The sequence below is a fragment of the Salmo salar genome, chromosome 11 (genome assembly GCF_965601325.2).
Source record: "Salmo salar chromosome 11, fSalSal1, whole genome shotgun sequence".
Taxonomy (NCBI): Eukaryota; Metazoa; Chordata; class Actinopteri; order Salmoniformes; family Salmonidae; genus Salmo; species Salmo salar.
This window is the reverse complement of record NC_138301.1, coordinates 113460489-113478076: the sequence shown is the minus strand read 5'-3', so window position 1 is coordinate 113478076 and position 17588 is coordinate 113460489. Positions and strand designations below refer to the sequence as shown.

The 17588-nt window shown below is 47.9% G+C and overlaps 1 protein-coding gene across 14 annotated transcripts in view; it reads right to left on the bottom strand.

Moving 5' to 3' along the window:
- Positions 1-434: 434 nt before the first annotated feature.
- nf2b (NF2, moesin-ezrin-radixin like (MERLIN) tumor suppressor b) overlaps positions 435-17588 on the bottom strand; it is a 40611-nt gene continuing 23457 nt past the window's right edge. For 4 of the 14 annotated variants that reach the window (XR_006757707.2, XR_006757711.2, XR_001319327.3 and 1 more), the window contains exons 17-18: positions 4377-4493; positions 435-3679 (exon numbers count right to left, since the gene is read on the bottom strand). Coding sequence is in view for 1 of the 14 variants with exons in the window: in XM_014129706.3 (XP_013985181.1) it covers positions 3632-3679 (48 nt within the window). In the remaining 13 variants the exon portion in view is untranslated. The remainder of the gene's footprint in view (positions 3680-4376; positions 4494-17588) is intronic. The other 10 variants (XR_014379486.1, XR_014379484.1, XR_014379485.1 and 7 more) reach the window with 10 other exon arrangements.

The following is a 17588-nucleotide window of genomic DNA, read 5'->3' as shown; positions in this document are numbered from 1 at the left end:
CAGCAGGTAGCCTTGTGGTTAGAGGTGGAGGGTTGCTAGTTTGAATCACGGGTCTGCCGGGGAAATAATCTGGCGGAAAGTGAGCTGCCTGCCGTTCTGCCATTGAGCAAGGCACGTAACCCCCCCCCCCCCACAATAACAGCTCCGCACACCTCTCCTAAAACCTGTAGGTATGGGTCTTTCAGAGGGTTTGATAAAGACAGAAGGCAAATGTCAGTTGGATCTTGTGTGCAATTGACCAATAAAGTGATCTTAACCTTAACACTTTATCAGCAAAAATGTTTAAAAAAAATACCAAAATACAAAAACAAATTAAATAATAAATCGGTCTTCTCAAATGTATTCCAAACATCACAAAAAACATAAATCATTAGACAAGAGTTGTACAACTTCAAGACTATAACCATCAAGAACTGTGACAAAACAAGCAATGCTAATGTATATTTGTTTTTATAAGCAACAGCCAAGCCCTGTGACAACATTGATTCAGTTATGACAAAATGCAAAAAAAACAGCACTCAAAACACTTAATCTCAGAAATCAGACATTGTGACTCGCTTTTGTTTGGCATGTCCCTCCCTGACTGTGTCTTAATAGTGTTAACTAGCTTCCTTCCCTTGTGTCCTTTCCTCTATGGCCACTGATCTGGCAGGGCATGATAGGTGACAGCTACACGGAGGAAAACCTCTACACGGAGGAAAACCTCTACACGGAGGAAAACCTCTACACGGAGGAAAACCTCTACACGGAGGAAAACCTCTACACGGAGGAAAACCTCTACACGGAGGAAAACCTCTACACGGAGGAAAACCTCCACACGGAGGAAAACCTCCACACACGGAGGAAAACCTCCACACACGGAGGAAAACCTCCACACACGGAGGAAAACCTCCACACACGGAGGAAAACCTCCACACGAACCTCTACACGGAGGAAAACCTCCACACACGGAGGAAAACCTCTACAAACCTCTACACGGAGGAAAACCTCTACACGGAGGAAAACCTCCACACACGGAGGAAAACCTCCACACACGGAGGAAAACCTCCACACACGGAGGAAAACCTCCACACACGGAGGAAAACCTCCACACACGGAGGAAAACCTCCACACGAACCTCTACACGGAGGAAAACCTCCACACACGGAGGAAAACCTCTACAAACCTCTACACGGAGGAAAACCTCCACACACGGAGGAAAACCTCCACACACGGAGGAAAACCTCCACACACGGAGGAAAACCTCTACACGGAGGAAAACCTCTACACGGAGGAAAACCTCTACACGGAGGAAAACCTCTACACGGAGGAAAACCTCCACCTCTCTAATTGACTAGTGGCAATAAAGGTACGGAATCAAAGTTGTGAAGAAGAAAAACACAGTCCAGTGTAGTATTTTACAAGGTCAGCCATAGTAGTACGGCGCCCCTGGAGCTCAAGGGCACATCGACAAATGTTTCACCTTGTCGGCTCAGGTACTCGAATCAACGACCTCTTCGGCCGTTTACTGGCCTAACTAACCGCAAGGTTACTTGCCATCCTCTAAAAAGGAAAGGAGGCAACGACAGAGTGTTGAGACACAGTCATATAGTGTCTGTGTCCCAAATGGCACCCTATTCCCCCTTGTATAGTGCACTACTTTGACCCGATCCTGATGCTGGCACTGATCAAACGTAGTGCACTATATAGGGAATAGGGTGCCACTTGGGACAGATATGAGTGATTACAGTAAACCTATAGATATGGAACAGTTCTGAGGTCATTATTAAAACAAACTGATGTGACACTTAAGCCTTTTAAAGCCGATGAACACATGAAAAAGGAGGAGTGCGAGAGAGGGAAAGGAGGCTATGGGGGAGAGGATGGAAAAAGCAGGAATGGTTAAGTCAACAACATTAAAGAGAGTTTCTAGCTTCAGATAAACAACAAAAGGAGTTAACATTGTAAAACCCAACAACACTATTCTACACACATACATAGGTATAACCATCAGAAATGAAAAACACATGTACACAACAGTTATGCTGAGAGTGTGTGTGTGAGATCTTGCCATCCAAAACAACTCCATTTCAATTCAAACCTGACATCGGTTAGAGGAAATTCTGACAACAGATCTGACAATAATTTATGTTACAATGAAAATGACTAATAAATGTAGGGTTTAAATGTGATATTGACACATGGTTTGAATACATGGCTGTGTGTCTCTGTACGTGCAGGTGTCTGCACCCACACAAATGCCAAACCAACCCCCAACCTTGAAAATGTTGCATAATCTGCCAAGCAGTGTTCTGTTAGTTAGGATATCTGACCATGTAAGACATGGCTCCCATTCAAAAAACACAGCGAAGGTTGGGTCCAGACCATTCCAACTCAGCAAATAGGCATTATAATTTTATTATAGTCTGTTATTTTCAGATAATTTATGTGAAATGGAATTGACCCCAACCCTTAACCATGAGTTATTACATCTAAAACCTACTTCCTTCACAAGCACAAACCACCTTCTCTCTCCCTCTTCTCCTCCTCCATATACAGAATGTCTAACCTACTTTTCTAGATGGAATCTTCCTCTGAGCTAAGCACTAATAAGATGTCGTAGAAATCAGAAGAGAAGTGGACTTGTCTGCCTGCTAAACCCACCCCAGAGGTGTTGGAGCTAAACCCACCCCAGAGGTGTTGGAGCTAAACCCACCCCAGAGGTGTTGGAGCTAAACCCACCCCAGAGGTGTTGGAGCTAAACCCACCCCAGAGGTGTTTGACAATTCAGGCAGGTCATCGTCCCAAATGTCACCCTAAATGAACTAAATAGGGCACTGGTCAAAAGCAGTGAACTAAATAGGGAATAGGGTGCCTTTTGGGATGCTCCATAACAGGAACTAGTGAACGAGGGATTGCATATTTAAATGTTCGTAACGTGAAGAAAACTCTTTAAAAAGCAACGCTCTAAAATACTAAAAAAAGAAAACCGTTGAAATGACAGTTTGAACTGATAATGGTTAGGAGGCATAATGTGACGCAGGACACATGCATGTTGCTCTGGAGACGATCAGTTCGACCATGCTACAACATTAAAACAACTGAGTAAAGTAAGACATTATTCAACGAAGGCAAGGTATCACACCTGAAGCCTGGTAGCTTGACAGACATGATCCTGGTCGCTGAGAGATTATATTCCCCTAAAGGCACACTGTAGTGTAGAGTCAGTAATATAGGATAAAATACCTCAGTCAAATCTCTATCACACTCTACCAGGCATCCCTTTAAAAACCAAACATTGAAGTAAAATACATCCACAGAACACGCACACAGCACCGTCTTTGATAATATACGCCCACAGGCAGTGTAACTAGGGCTGCATCAAATAAAACATAACGGAAAACTGGAAGGAAAACTTGTAGTGTAGTGTTGTGTCATCTGAGGAATACAAATCTTTCCAAAGCACAGTCTTTTCTGGAGTGTCACTGGGAGTGTGTGTGTCAGTGTGCTCCTTTTGTCAGGCACAAAACATAGATAGATGAAGTAGGCATATCTTGGTATTAAGGAACAAGAGTCACAACGAATGTCTCGCCTCCCTGCGTGTCTTCCAATGGCACTTAGCCTACCCCTGTTTTCTCCAATGGCAGTTGGATCACACTTCTTCAAAAAAAGCCATCTGAGCCATGTAGGCAGAGTTTCTCTGAAAGAACAAAGAACAAAAATGTTTCAGAAAGGGGAAAAATACTACTCATAAAGAGGGCCCTGAGCTTTTCCTGGTCAGGTTATGTGGTCAGGTATGGAGTTTGTTTTCTGTTGCCTCGGTTACACTAAACTGTAAAGATGAAATGAATGTCTTAACAATCAAAAGGGTAAAAACCGCAGTGTTTAACACTCAATTCAGTAGTTTTGTGGTAAGTAACACCATCTAGTACTGTCCTGGTCATATCAAGGGTTCAACTGTCCCAGGGTTTAGATCTGTTCCTGGTCGCTAGGAGACCGTAAGAGAGGTCTCTTATCAAGGGGAATAAAAACGACATTCTAACTGGTCAGGGGAAACATCTGACACAGATACTGTATGTTCACATTAATAAACAGAAAAACACCACAACATTTTGTTTAGGGGGTAGGAGGGCAACTCTTAAATTACTATTGGGGCATGTAGGGAGGTTCTGGGGGGTAGCTGCTTTTAGTAACGCTAGTATTCACACACTGGGAATTAGCGTGCAAACAACTGAATAGCCGCCCGCGAGTCAGAAGTTAAATTCAATCTTACACTGTCGATTGTCTGTAGGCTTGGTCCTTATGCAGAGGAGGAATTTGAGAGAGAAACATCTCATTTAATGGGTCTGTTGCAGACCCATGCACTTCCTCAGTGAACTGTGTTCCTCTCGGCTTACCTCAAAAGAAAAAGTCCCCCACAAGTTCTTGTTTTTTTGTGCACGCAGGACTGTTGGAAAGTCTGTTTATTTATACATTAGATGTATTTTTCTCCATTCCCCCTGTAAGGACCAACCCTATGGACAATCGACAGTGTAAGAATAAATTCAATGTAAATTCAGGCTTGCGGATGACTATTCCGCTTTTATATTTTGAAAACAAATTCCTACCAAACATGTTTAACCCTTTGATTGTTAAGACATTTAAATTGTACAATTTAGTATAACCAAGGCAACAGTAAACAAACTGCTTTACTATCAGATGCTATTACTATGGGGCCTATAGAGTAGTTCTAATACTACTATGTGGCATGTAGGGTGGTTCTGGGGGGGGGGTAGTTCTAATATTACTATGGGGCATGTAGGGTGGTTCTGGGGAGGGGGGGGGTAGTTCTAATACTATTATGGGGAATGTAGGGTGGTTCTGGGGGGATAGTTGTAATATTACTATTGGGCATGTAGGGTGGTTCTGGGGGGGTAGTTCTAATATTACTATGGGGCATGTAGGGTGGTTCTGGGAGGGAGGGGGTAGTTCTAATACTATTATGGGGCATGTAGGGTGGTTCTGGGGGGGAGGGGGTAGTTCTAATACTACTATGGGGCATGTAGGGTGGTTCTGGGGGGGGGGTAGTTCTAATATTACTATGGGGCATGTAGGGTGGTTCTGGGGGGGGTAGTTCTAATACTACTATGGGGCATGTAGGGTGGTTCTGGGGGGGTAGTTCTAATATTACTATGGGGCATGTAGGGTGGTTCTGGGGGGGTAGTTCTAATATTACTATGGGGCATGTAGGGTGGTTCTGGGAGGGAGGGGGTAGTTCTAATACTATTATGGGGCATGTAGGGTGGTTCTGGGGGGGAGGGGGTAGTTCTAATACTACTATGGGGCATGTAGGGTGGTTCTGGGGGGGTAGTTCTAATATTACTATGGGGCATGTAGGGTGGTTCTGGGGGGGTAGTTCTAATATTACTGTGGGGCATGTAGGGTGGTTCTGGGGGGGTAGTTGTAATATTACTGTGGGGCATGTACGGTGGTTCTGGGGGGGGGTAGCTCTAATACTACTATGGGGCATGTAGGGTGGTTCTGGGGGGGAGGGGGAAGTTCTAATACTACTATGGGGCATGTAGGGTGGTTCTGGGGGGGTAGTTCTAATATTACTATGGGGCATGTAGGGTGGTTCTGGGGGGTAGTTCTAATATTACTATGGGGCATGTAGGGTGGTTCGGGGGGGTAGTTCTAATACTACTATGGGGCATGTATGGTGGTTCTGGGGGGGGGGGTAGTTCTAATATTACTATGGGGCATGTAGGGTGGTTCTGGGGGGGTAGTTCTAATATTACTATGGGGCATGTAGGGTGGTTCTGGGGGGTAGTTCTAATATTACTATGGGGCATGTAGGGTGGTTCTGGGGGGGGGGGTAGTTCTAATATTACTATGGGGCATGTAGGGTGGTTCTGGGGGGTAGTTCTAATATTACTATGGGGCATGTAGGGTGGTTCTGGGGGGTAGTTCTAATATTACTATGGGGCATGTAGGGTGGTTCTGGGGGGGTAGTTCTAATACTACTATGGGGCATGTAGGGTGGTTCTGGGGGGGGGGGGTAGTTCTAATATTACTATGGGGCATGTAGGGTAGTTCTGGGGGGGGGGTAGTTCTAATGTTACTATGGGGCATGTAGGGTGGTTCTGGGGGGTAGTTCTAATATTACTATGGGGCATGTAGGGTGGTTCTGGGGGGTAGTTCTAATATTACTATGGGGCATGTAGGGTGGTTCTGGGGGGTAGTTCTAATATTACTATGGGGCATGTAGGGTGGTTCTGGGGGGGTAGTTCTAATATTACTATGGGGCATGTAGGGTGGTTCTGGGGGGGTAGTTCTAATATTACTATGGGGCATGTAGGGTGGTTCTGGGGGGGGGGGTATTTCTAATATTACTATGGGGCATGTAGGGTGGTTCTGGGGGGGTAGCTCTAATATTACTATGGGGCATGTAGGGTGGTTCTGGGGGGGTAGCTCTAATATTACTATGGGGCATGTAGGGTGGTTCTGGGGGGGGTATTTCTAATATTACTATGGGGCATGTAGGGTGGTTCTGGGGGGGGGTAGTTCTAATATTACTATGGGGCATGTATGGTGGTTCTGGGGGGTAGCTCTAATATTACTATGGGGCATGTAGGGTGGTTCTGGGGGGGGTAGTTCTAATATTACTATGGGGCATGTAGGGTGGTTCTGGGGGGTAGTTCTAATATTACTATGGGGCATGTAGGGTGGTTCTGGAGGGGGTATTTCTAATATTACTATGGGGCATGTAGGGTGGTTCTGGAGGGGGTATTTCTAATATTACTATGGGGCATGTAGGGTGGTTCTGGGGGGGTAGTTCTAATATTACTATGGGGCATGTAGGGTGGTTCTGGGGGCAAAGCTCTAATATTACTATGGGGCATGTAGGGTGGTTGTGGGGGGGAGGGGGTAGTTCTAATATTACTATGGGGCATGTAGGGTGGTTCTGGGGGGGTAGTTCTAATATTACTATGGGGCATGTAGGGTGGTTCTGGGGGGGTAGTTCTAATATTACTATGGGGCATGTAGGGTGGTTCTGGGGGGGGTAGTTCTTACATTACTATGGGGCATGTAGGGTGGTTCTGGGGGGGTAGTTCTTACATTACTATGGGGCATGTAGGGTGGTTCTGGGGGGGTAGTTCTAATATTACTATGGGGCATGTAGGGTGGTTCTGGGGGGGTAGTTCTAATATTACTATGGGGCATGTAGGGTGGTTCTGGGGGGTAGTTCTAATATTACTATGGGGCATGTAGGGTGGTTCTGGGGGGTAGTTCTAATATTACTATGGGGCATGTAGGGTGGTTCTGGGGGGTAGTTCTAATATTACTATGGGGCATGTAGGGTGGTTCTGGGGGGTAGTTCTAATATTACTATGGGGCATGTAGGGTGGTTCTGGAGGGGGTATTTCTAATATTACTATGGGGCATGTAGGGTGGTTCTGGGGGGGTAGTTCTAATATTACTATGGGGCATGTAGGGTGGTTCGGGGGGGTAGTTCTAATATTACTATGGGGCATGTAGGGTGGTTCTGGGGGGGTAGTTCTAATATTACTATGGGGCATGTAGGGTGGTTCTGGGGGGATAGTTCTAATATTACTATGGGGCATGTAGGGTGGTTCTGGGGGGGGGGTAGTTCTAATATTACTATGGGGCATGTAGGGTGGTTCTGGGGGGATAGTTCTAATATTACTATGGGGCATGTAGGGTGGTTCTGGGGGGGGGGTAGTTCTAATATTACTATGGGGCATGTAGGGTGGTTCTGGGGGCAAAGCTCTAATATTACAATGGGGCATGTAGGGTGGTTCTGGGGGGGTAGTTCTAATATTACTATGGGGCATGTAGGGTGGTTCTGGGGGGTAGTTCTAATATTACTATGGGGCATGTAGGGTGGTTCTGGGGGGTAGTTCTAATATTACTATGGGGCATGTAGGGTGGTTCTGGGGGGGGGGTAGTTCTAATACTATTATGGGGCATGTAGGGTGGTTGTGGGGGGGAGGGGGTAGTTCTAATATTACTATGGGGCATGTAGGGTGGTTCTGGGGGGGTAGTTCTAATATTACTATGGGGCATGTAGGGTGGTTCTGGGGGTAGTTCTAATATTACTATGGGGCATGTAGGGTAGTTCTGGGGGGGTAGTTCTAATATTACTATGGGGCATGTAGGGTGGTTCTGGGGGGTAGCTCTAATATTACTATGGGGCATGTAGGGTGGTTCTGGGGGGGTAGTTCTAATATTACTATGGGGCATGTAGGGTGGTTCTGGGGGGGGGTAGTTCTAATATAACTATGGGGCATGTAGGGTGGTTCTGGGGGGGGGTAGTTCTAATATAACTATGGGGCATGTAGGGTGGTTCTGGGGGGGTAGTTCTAATATTAATATGGGGCATGTAGGGTGGTTCTGGGGGGATAGTTCTAATATTACTATGGGGCATGTAGGGTGGTTCTAGGGGGGTAGTTCTAATATTACTATGGGGCATGTAGGGTGGTTCTGGGGGGTAGTTCTAATATTACTATGGGGCATGTAGGGTGGTTCGGGGGGGGGGGGTAGTTCTAATATTACTATGGGGCATGTAGGGTGGTTCTGGGGGGTAGTTCTAATGTTACTATGGGGCATGTAGGGTGGTTCTGGGGGGGTAGTTCTAATATTACTATGGGGCATGTAGGGTGGTTCTGGGGGGTAGTTCTAATACTACTATGGGGCATGTAGGGTGGTTCTGGGGGGTAGTTCTAATATTACTATGGGGCATGTAGGGTGGTTCTGGGGGGGTAGTTCTAATATTACTATGGGGCATGTAGGGTGGTTCTGGGGGGGTAGTTCTAATATTACTATGGGGCATGTAGGGTGGTTCGGGGGGGTAGTTCTAATATTACTATGGGGCATGTAGGGTGGTTCTGGGGGGGGCGGTAGTTCTAATATTACTATGGGGCATGTAGGGTGGTTCTGGGGGTAGTTCTAATGTTACTATGGGGCATGTAGGGTGGTTCTGGGGGGGTAGTTCTAATATTACTATGGGGCATGTAGGGTGGTTCTGGGGGGTAGTTCTAATACTACTATGGGGCATGTAGGGTGGTTCTGGGGGGTAGTTCTAATACTACTATGGGGCATGTAGGGTGGTTCTGGGGGGGTAGCTCTAATATTACTATGGGGCATGTAGGGTGGTTCTGGGGGGGTAGTTCTAATATTACTATGGGGCATGTAGGGTGGTTCTGGGGGGGGGGTAGTTCTAATATAACTATGGGGCATGTAGGGTGGTTCTAGGCGGGTAGCTCTAATATTACTATGGGGCATGTAGGGTGGTTCTGGGGGGGTAGTTCTAATATTACTATGGGGCATGTAGGGTGGTTCTGGGGGGGGGGTAGTTCTAATATTACTATGGGGCATGTAGGGTGGTTCTGGGGGTGTAGTTCTAATATTACTATGGGGCATGTAGGGTGGTTCTGGGGGGGGGGGTAGTTCTAATATTACTATGGGGCATGTAGGGTGGTTCTGGGGGGGTAGTTCTAATATTACTATGGGGCATGTAGGGTGGTTCTGGGGGGGTAGTTCTAATACTATTATGGGGCATGTAGGGTGGTTCTGGGGGGTAGTTCTAATATTAATATGGGGTATGTAGGGTGGTTCTGGGGGGGTAGTTCTTACATTACTATGGGGCATGTAGGGTGGTTCTGGGGGGTAGTTCTAATATTACTATGGGGCATGTAGGGTGGTTCTGGGGGGTAGTTCTAATATTACTATGGGGCATGTAGGGTGGTTCTGGGGGGGTAGTTCTAATATTACTATGGGGCATGTAGGGTGGTTCTGGGGGGTAGTTCTAATATTACTATTGGGCATGTAGGGTGGTTCTGGGGGGGTAGTTCTAATATTACTATGGGGCATGTAGGGTGGTTCTGGGGGGGTAGTTCTTACATTACTATGGGGCATGTAGGGTGGTTCTGGGGGGGTAGTTCTAATATTACTATGGGGCATGTAGGGTGGTTCTGGGGGGTAGTTCTAATATTACTATGGGGCATGTAGGGTGGTTCTGGGGGGGTAGTTCTAATATTACTATGGGGCATGTAGGGTGGTTCTGGGGGGTAGTTCTAATATTACTATGGGGCATGTAGGGTAGTTCTGGGGGGGTAGTTCTAATATTACTATGGGGCATGTAGGGTGGTTCTGGGGGGTAGTTCTAATATTACTATGGGGCATGTAGGGTGGTTCTGGGGGGGTAGTTCTAATATTACTATGGGGCATGTAGGGTGGTTCTGGGGGGGGGGGGGTAGTTCTAATATTACTATGGGGCATGTAGGGTGGTTCTGGGGGGGTAGTTCTAATATTACTATGGGGCATGTAGGGTGGTTCTGGGGGGTAGTTCTAATATTACTATGGGGCATGTAGGGTGGTTCTGCGGGGGTAGTTCTAATATTACTATGGGGCATGTAGGGTGGTTCTGGGGGGGTAGTTCTAATATTACTATGGGGCATGTAGGGTGGTTCTGGGGGGTAGTTCTAATATTACTATGGGGCATGTAGGGTGGTTCTGGGGGGGGTAGTTCTAATATTACTATGGGGTATGTAGGGTGGTTCTGGGGGGGGGTAGTTCTAATATTACTATGGGGCATGTAGGGTGGTTCTGGGGGGGGTAGTTCTAATATTACTATGGGGCATGTAGGGTGGTTCTGGGGGGGGGGGGTAGTTCTAATATTACTATGGGGCATGTAGGGTGGTTCTGGGGGTAGTTCTAATATTACTATGGGGCATGTAGGGTGGTTCTGGGGGGGTAGTTCTAATATTACTATGGGGCATGTAGGGTGGTTCTGGGGGGGGGGGGTAGTTCTAATACTACTATGGGGCATGTAGGGTGGTTCGGGGGGGTAGTTCTAATATTACTATGGGGCATGTAGGGTGGTTCTGGGGGGGTAGTTCTAATATTACTATGGGGCATGTAGGGTGGTTCTGGGGGGTAGTTCTAATATTACTATGGGGCATGTAGGGTGGTTCTGGGGGGGGGGGGTAGTTCTAATATTACTATGGGGCATGTAGGGTGGTTCTGGGGGGGTAGTTCTAATATTACTATGGGGCATGTAGGGTGGTTCTGGGGGGGTAGTTCTAATATTACTATGGGGCATGTAGGGTGGTTCTGGGGGGGGGGGGTAGTTCTAATATTACTATGGGGCATGTAGGGTGGTTCTGGGGGGGTAGTTCTAATATTACTATGGGGCATGTAGGGTGGTTCTGGGGGGGGGGGTAGTTCTAATATTACTATGGGGCATGTAGGGTGGTTCTGGGGGGGGGGGGTAGTTCTAATATTACTATGGGGCATGTAGGGTGGTTCTGGGGGGGGGGGTAGTTCTAATATTACTATGGGGCATGTAGGGTGGTTCTGGGGGGGGGGGGTAGTTCTAATGTTACTATGGGGCATGTAGGGTGGTTCTGGGGGGTAGTTCTAATATTGCTATGGGGCATGTAGGGTGGTTCTGGGGGGGTAGTTCTAATATTACTATGGGGCATGTAGGGTGGTTCTGGGGGGGTAGTTCTAATATTACTATGAGGCATGTAGGGTGGTTCTGGGGGGGGGGGGGTAGCTCTAATATTACTATGGGGCATGTAGGGTGGTTCTGGGGGGGTAGTTCTAATATTACTATGAGGCATGTAGGGTGGTTCTGGGGGGTAGTTCTAATATTACTATGGGGCATGTAGGGTGGTTCTGGGGGGGTAGTTCTAATATTACTATGGGGCATGTAGGGTGGTTCTGGGGGGTAGTTCTAATATTACTATGGGGCATGTAGGGTGGTTCTGGGGGGTAGTTCTAATATTACTATGGGGCATGTAGGGTGGTTCTGGGGGGGGTAGCTCTAATATTACTATGGGGCATGTAGGGTGGTTCTGGGGGGTAGTTCTAATATTACTATGGGGCATGTAGGGTGGTTCTGGGGGGGTAGTTCTAATATTACTATGGGGCATGTAGGGTGGTTCTGGGGGGTAGTTCTAATATTACTATGGGGCATGTAGGGTGGTTCTGGGGGGGTAGTTCTAATATTACTATGGGGCATGTAGGGTGGTTCTGGGGGGGTAGTTCTAATATTACTATGGGGCATGTAGGGTGGTTCTGGGGGGGTAGTTCTAATATTACTATGGGGCATGTAGGGTGGTTCTGGGGGGTAGTTCTAATATTACTATGGGGCATGTAGGGTGGTTCTGGGGGGGTAGTTCTAATATTACTATGGGGCATGTAGGGTGGTAGTTCTAATATTACTATGGGGCATGTAGGGTGGTTCTGGGGGGGTAGTTCTAATATTACTATGGGGCATGTAGGGTGGTTCTGGGGGGTAGTTCTAATATTACTATGGGGCATGTAGGGTGGTTCTGGGGGGGTAGTTCTAATATTACTATGGGGCATGTAGGGTGGTTCTGGGGGGGAGGGGGTAGCTCTAATATTACTATGGGGCATGTAGGGTGGTTCTGGGGGGGTAGTTCTAATATTACTATGGGGCATGTAGGGTGGTTCTGGGGGGGTAGTTCTAATATTACTATGGGGCATGTAGGGTGGTTCTGGGGGGTAGTTCTAATATTACTATGGGGCATGTAGGGTGGTTCTGGGGGGTAGTTCTAATATTACTATGGGGCATGTAGGGTGGTTCTGGGGGGGGTAGTTCTAATATTACTATGGGGCATGTAGGGTGGTTCTGGGGGGGTAGTTCTAATATTACTATGGGGCATGTAGGGTGGTTCTGGGGGGGTAGTTCTAATATTACTATGGGGCATGTAGGGTGGTTCTGGGGGGGGGGGGGGTAGTTCTAATATTACTATGGGGCATGGGGGGGGTAGTTCTAATATTACTATGGGGCATGTAGGGTGGTTCTGGGGGGTAGTTCTAATATTACTATGGGGCATGTAGGGTGGTTCTGGGGGGGGGGGGTAGTTCTAATATTACTATGGGGCATGTAGGGTGGTTCTGGGGGGGTAGTTCTAATATTACTATGGGGCATGTAGGGTGGTTCTGGGGGGTAGTTCTAATATTACTATGGGGCATGTAGGGTGGTTCTGGGGGGGGGGGGTAGTTCTAATATTACTATGGGGCATGTAGGGTGGTTCTGGAGGGTAGTTCTAATATTACTATGGGGCATGTAGGGTGGTTCTGGGGGGGTAGTTCTAATATTACTATGGGGCATGTAGGGTGGTTCTGGGGGGGGTAGTTCTAATATTACTATGGGGCATGTAGGGTGGTTCTGGGGGGTAGTTCTAATATTACTATGGGGCATGTAGGGTGGTTCTGGGGGGGTAGTTCTAATATTACTATGGGGCATGTAGGGTGGTTCTGGGGGGGGTAGTTCTAATATTACTATGGGGCATGTAGGGTGGTTCTGGGGGGTAGTTCTAATATTACTATGGGGCATGTAGGGTGGTTCTGGGGGGGTAGTTCTAATACTACTATGGGGCATGTAGGGTGGTTCTGGGGGGGTAGTTCTAATATTACTATGGGGCATGTAGGGTGGTTCTGGGGGGGGTAGTTCTAATATTACTATGGGGCATGTAGGGTGGTTCTGGGGGGGTATTTCTAATATTACTATGGGGCATGTAGGGTGGTTCTGGGGGGGGGGGGGGTAGTTCTAATATTACTATGGGGCATGTAGGGTGGTTCTGGGGGGGGGGGGGGGGTAGTTCTAATATTACTATGGGGCATGTAGGGTGGTTCTGGGGGGGAGGGGGTAGCTCTAATATTACTATGGGGCATGTAGGGTGGTTCTGGGGGGGTAGTTCTAATATTACTATGAGGCATGTAGGGTGGTTCTGGGGGGGTAGTTCTAATATTACTATGGGGCATGTACGGTGGTTCTGGGGGGTAGTTCTAATATTACTATGGGGCATGTAGGGTGGTTCTGGGGGGGTAGTTCTAATGTTACTATGGGGCATGTAGGGTGGTTCTGGGGGGGGGGTAGTTCTAATACTACTATGGGGCATGTAGGGTGGTTCTGGGGGGGTAGTTCTAATATTACTATGAGGCATGTAGGGTGGTTCTGGGGGGGTAGTTCTAATATTACTATGAGGCATGTACGGTGGTTCTGGGGGGTAGTTCTAATATTACTATGGGGCATGTAGGGTGGTTCGGGGGGGTAGTTCTAATGTTACTATGGGGCATGTAGGGTGGTTCTGGGGGGGGTAGTTCTAATATTACTATGGGGCATGTAGGGTGGTTCTGGGGGGGGTAGTTCTAATATTACTATGGGGCATGTAGGGTGGTTCTGGGGGGGGTAGTTCTAATATTACTATGGGGCATGTAGGGTGGTTCTGGGGGGTAGTTCTAATATTACTATGGGGCATGTAGGGTGGTTCTGGGGGGTAGTTCTAATATTACTATGGGGCATGTAGGGTGGTTCTGGGGGGTAGTTCTAATATTACTATGGGGCATGTAGGGTGGTTCTGGGGGGTAGTTCTAATATTACTATGGGGCATGTAGGGTGGTTCTGGGGGGTAGTTCTAATATTACTATGGGGCATGTAGGGTGGTAGTTCTAATATTACTATGGGGCATGTAGGGTGGTTCTGGTGGGGGGGGGTAGTTCTAATATTACTATGGGGCATGTAGGGTGGTTCTGGGGGGTAGCTCTAATATTACTATGGGGCATGTAGGGTGGTTCTGGGGGGGTAGTTCTAATATTACTATGGGGCATGTAGGGTGGTTCTGGGGGGTAGTTCTAATATTACTATGGGGCATGTAGGGTGGTTCTGGGGGGGTAGTTCTAATATTACTATGGGGCATGTAGGGTGGTTCTGGGGGGGGGGTAGTTCTAATATTACTATGGGGCATGTAGGGTGGTTCGGGGGGGTAGTTCTAATGTTACTATGGGGCATGTAGGGTGGTTCTGGGGGGTAGTTCTAATATTACTATGGGGCATGTAGGGTGGTTAAGTCTTTACTGAAGACTTATCTCTTCAGTAGGTCCTATGATTAAGTATAGTCTGGCCCAGGAGTGTGAAGGTGAACGGAAAGGCTGGAGCAACGAACCGCCCTTGCTGTCTCTGCCTTGCCGGTTCCCCTCTTTCCACTGGGATTCTCTGCCTCTAACCCTTTTACAGAGGCTGAGTCACTGGCCTACTGGTGTTCTTCCATGCCGTCCATGGGAGGGGTGCGTCACTTGAGTGGGTTGAGTCACTAACGTGGTCTTCCTGTCTGGGTTGGCGCCCCCCCCCCCCCTTGGTTTGTGCCATGGCGGAGATCGTTGTGGGCTATACTCGGCCTTGTCTTAGGACGGTAAGTTGGTGGTTGGAGACATCCCTCTAGTGGTGTGGGGGCTGTGCTTTGGCAAAGTGGGTGGGGTTATATCCTGCCTGTTTGGCCCTGTCCGGGGGTATCATCGGATGGGGCCACAGTGTCTTCTGATCCCTCCTGTCTCAGCCTCCAGTATTTATGCTGCAGTAGTTTATGTGTCGGGGGGCTAGGGTCAGTCTGTTACATCTGGAGTATTTCTCTTGTCTTATCCGGTGTCCTGTGTGTATTTAAATATGCTCTCTCTAATTCTCTCTTTCTCTCTTTCTCTCGGAGGACCTGAGCCCTAGGACCATGCCTCAGGACTACCTGGTATGATGACTCCTTGCTGTCCCCAGTCCACCTGGCCGTGCTGCTGCTCCAGTTTCAACTGTTCTGCCTGCGGCTATGGAACCCTGACCTGTTCACCGGACGTGCTTGTTGCACCCTCGACAACTACTATGATTATTATTATTTGACCATGCTGGTCATTTATGAACATTTTAACATTTTAACATTTTGACCATGTTCTGTTTTAATATCCACCCTGCACAGCCAGAAGAGGACTGGCCACCCCTCATAGCCTGGTTCCTCTCTAGGTTTCTTCCTAGGTTTTTGGCCTTTCTAGGGAGTTTTTCCTAGGGAGTTTTTCCTAGCCACCGTGGTTCTTTCACATGCTTTGCTTGCTGTTTGGGGTTTTAGGCTGGGTTTCTGTACAGCACTTTGAGAATATCAGCTGATGTACGAAGGGCTATATAAAAATAAATTTGATTTGATTTGATTCTGGGGGGTAGTTCTAATATTACTATGGGGCATGTAGGGTGGTTCTGGGGGGGGGGGGTAGTTCTAATATTACTATGGGGCATGTAGGGTGGTTCTGGGGGGATAGTTCTAATATTACTATGGGGCATGTAGGGTGGTTCTGGGAGGGGGGTAGTTCTAATATTACTATGGGGCATGTAGGGTGGTTCTGGGGGTAGTTCTAATATTACTATGGGGCATGTAGGGTGGTTCTGGGGGGTAGCTCTAATATTACTATGGGTCATGTAGGGTGGTTCTGTGGGGGTAGCTCTAATATTACTATTGGGCATGTAGGGTGGTTCTGGGGGGGGGGTAGCTCTAATATTACTATGGGGCATGTAGGGTGGTTCTGGGGGGGGGTAGCTCTAATATTACTATGGGGCATGTAGGGTGGTTCTGGGGGGGGGGTAGCTCTAATATTACTATGGGGCATGTAGGGTGGTTCTGGGGGGGGGGGGGTAGTTCTAATATTACTATGGGGCATGTATGGTGGTTCTGGGGGGGGGGGGGAGTTCTAATATTACTATGGGGCATGTAGGGTGGTTCTGGGGGGGTAGTTCTAATATTACTATGGGGCATGTAGGGTGGTTCTGGGGGGGTAGTTCTAATATTACTATGGGGCATGTAGGGTGGTTCTGGGGGGTAGTTCTAATATTACTATGGGGCATGTAGGGTGGTTCTGGGGGGTAGTTCTAATATTACTATGGGGCATGTAGGGTGGTTCTGGGGGGTAGTTCTAATATTACTATGGGGCATGTAGGGTGGTAGTTCTAATATTACTATGGGGCATGTAGGGTGGTTCTGGGGGGGGGTAGTTCTAATATTACTATGGGGCATGTAGGGTGGTTCTGGGGGGGGTAGTTCTAATATTACTATGGGGCATGTAGGGTGGTTCTGGGGGGGTAGTTCTAATATTACTATGGGGCATGTAGGGTGGTTCTGGGGGGGGGGGTAGTTCTAATATTACTATGGGGCATGTAGGGTGGTTCTGGGGGGTAGTTCTAATATTACTATGGGGCATGTAGGGTGGTTCTGGGGGGGGGGTAGTTCTAATGTTACTATGGGGCATGTAGGGTGGTTCTGGGGGGGTAGTTCTAATATTACTATGGGGCATGTAGGGTGGTTCTGGGGGGTAGTTCTAATATTACTATGGGGCATGCAGGGTGGTTCTGGGGGCTCGTTCTAATATTACTATGGGGCATGTAGGGTGGTTCTGGGGGGTAGTTCTAATATTACTATGGGGCATGTAGGGTGGTTCTGGGGGGTAGTTCTAATATTACTATGGGGCATGTAGGGTGGTTCTGGTGGGTGGGGTAGTTCTAATATTACTATGGGGCATGATGGGTGGTTCTGGGGGGTAGCTCTAATATTACTATGGGGCATGTAGGGTGGTTCTGGGGGGGTAGTTCTAATATTACTATGGGGCATGTAGGGTAGTTCTGGGGGGTAGTTCTAATATTACTATGGGGCATGTAGGGTGGTTCTGGGGGGGTAGTTCTAATATTACTATGGGGCATGTAGGGTGGTTCTGGGGGGGGGGTAGTTCTAATATTACTATGGGGCATGTAGGGTGGTTCTGGGGGGGTAG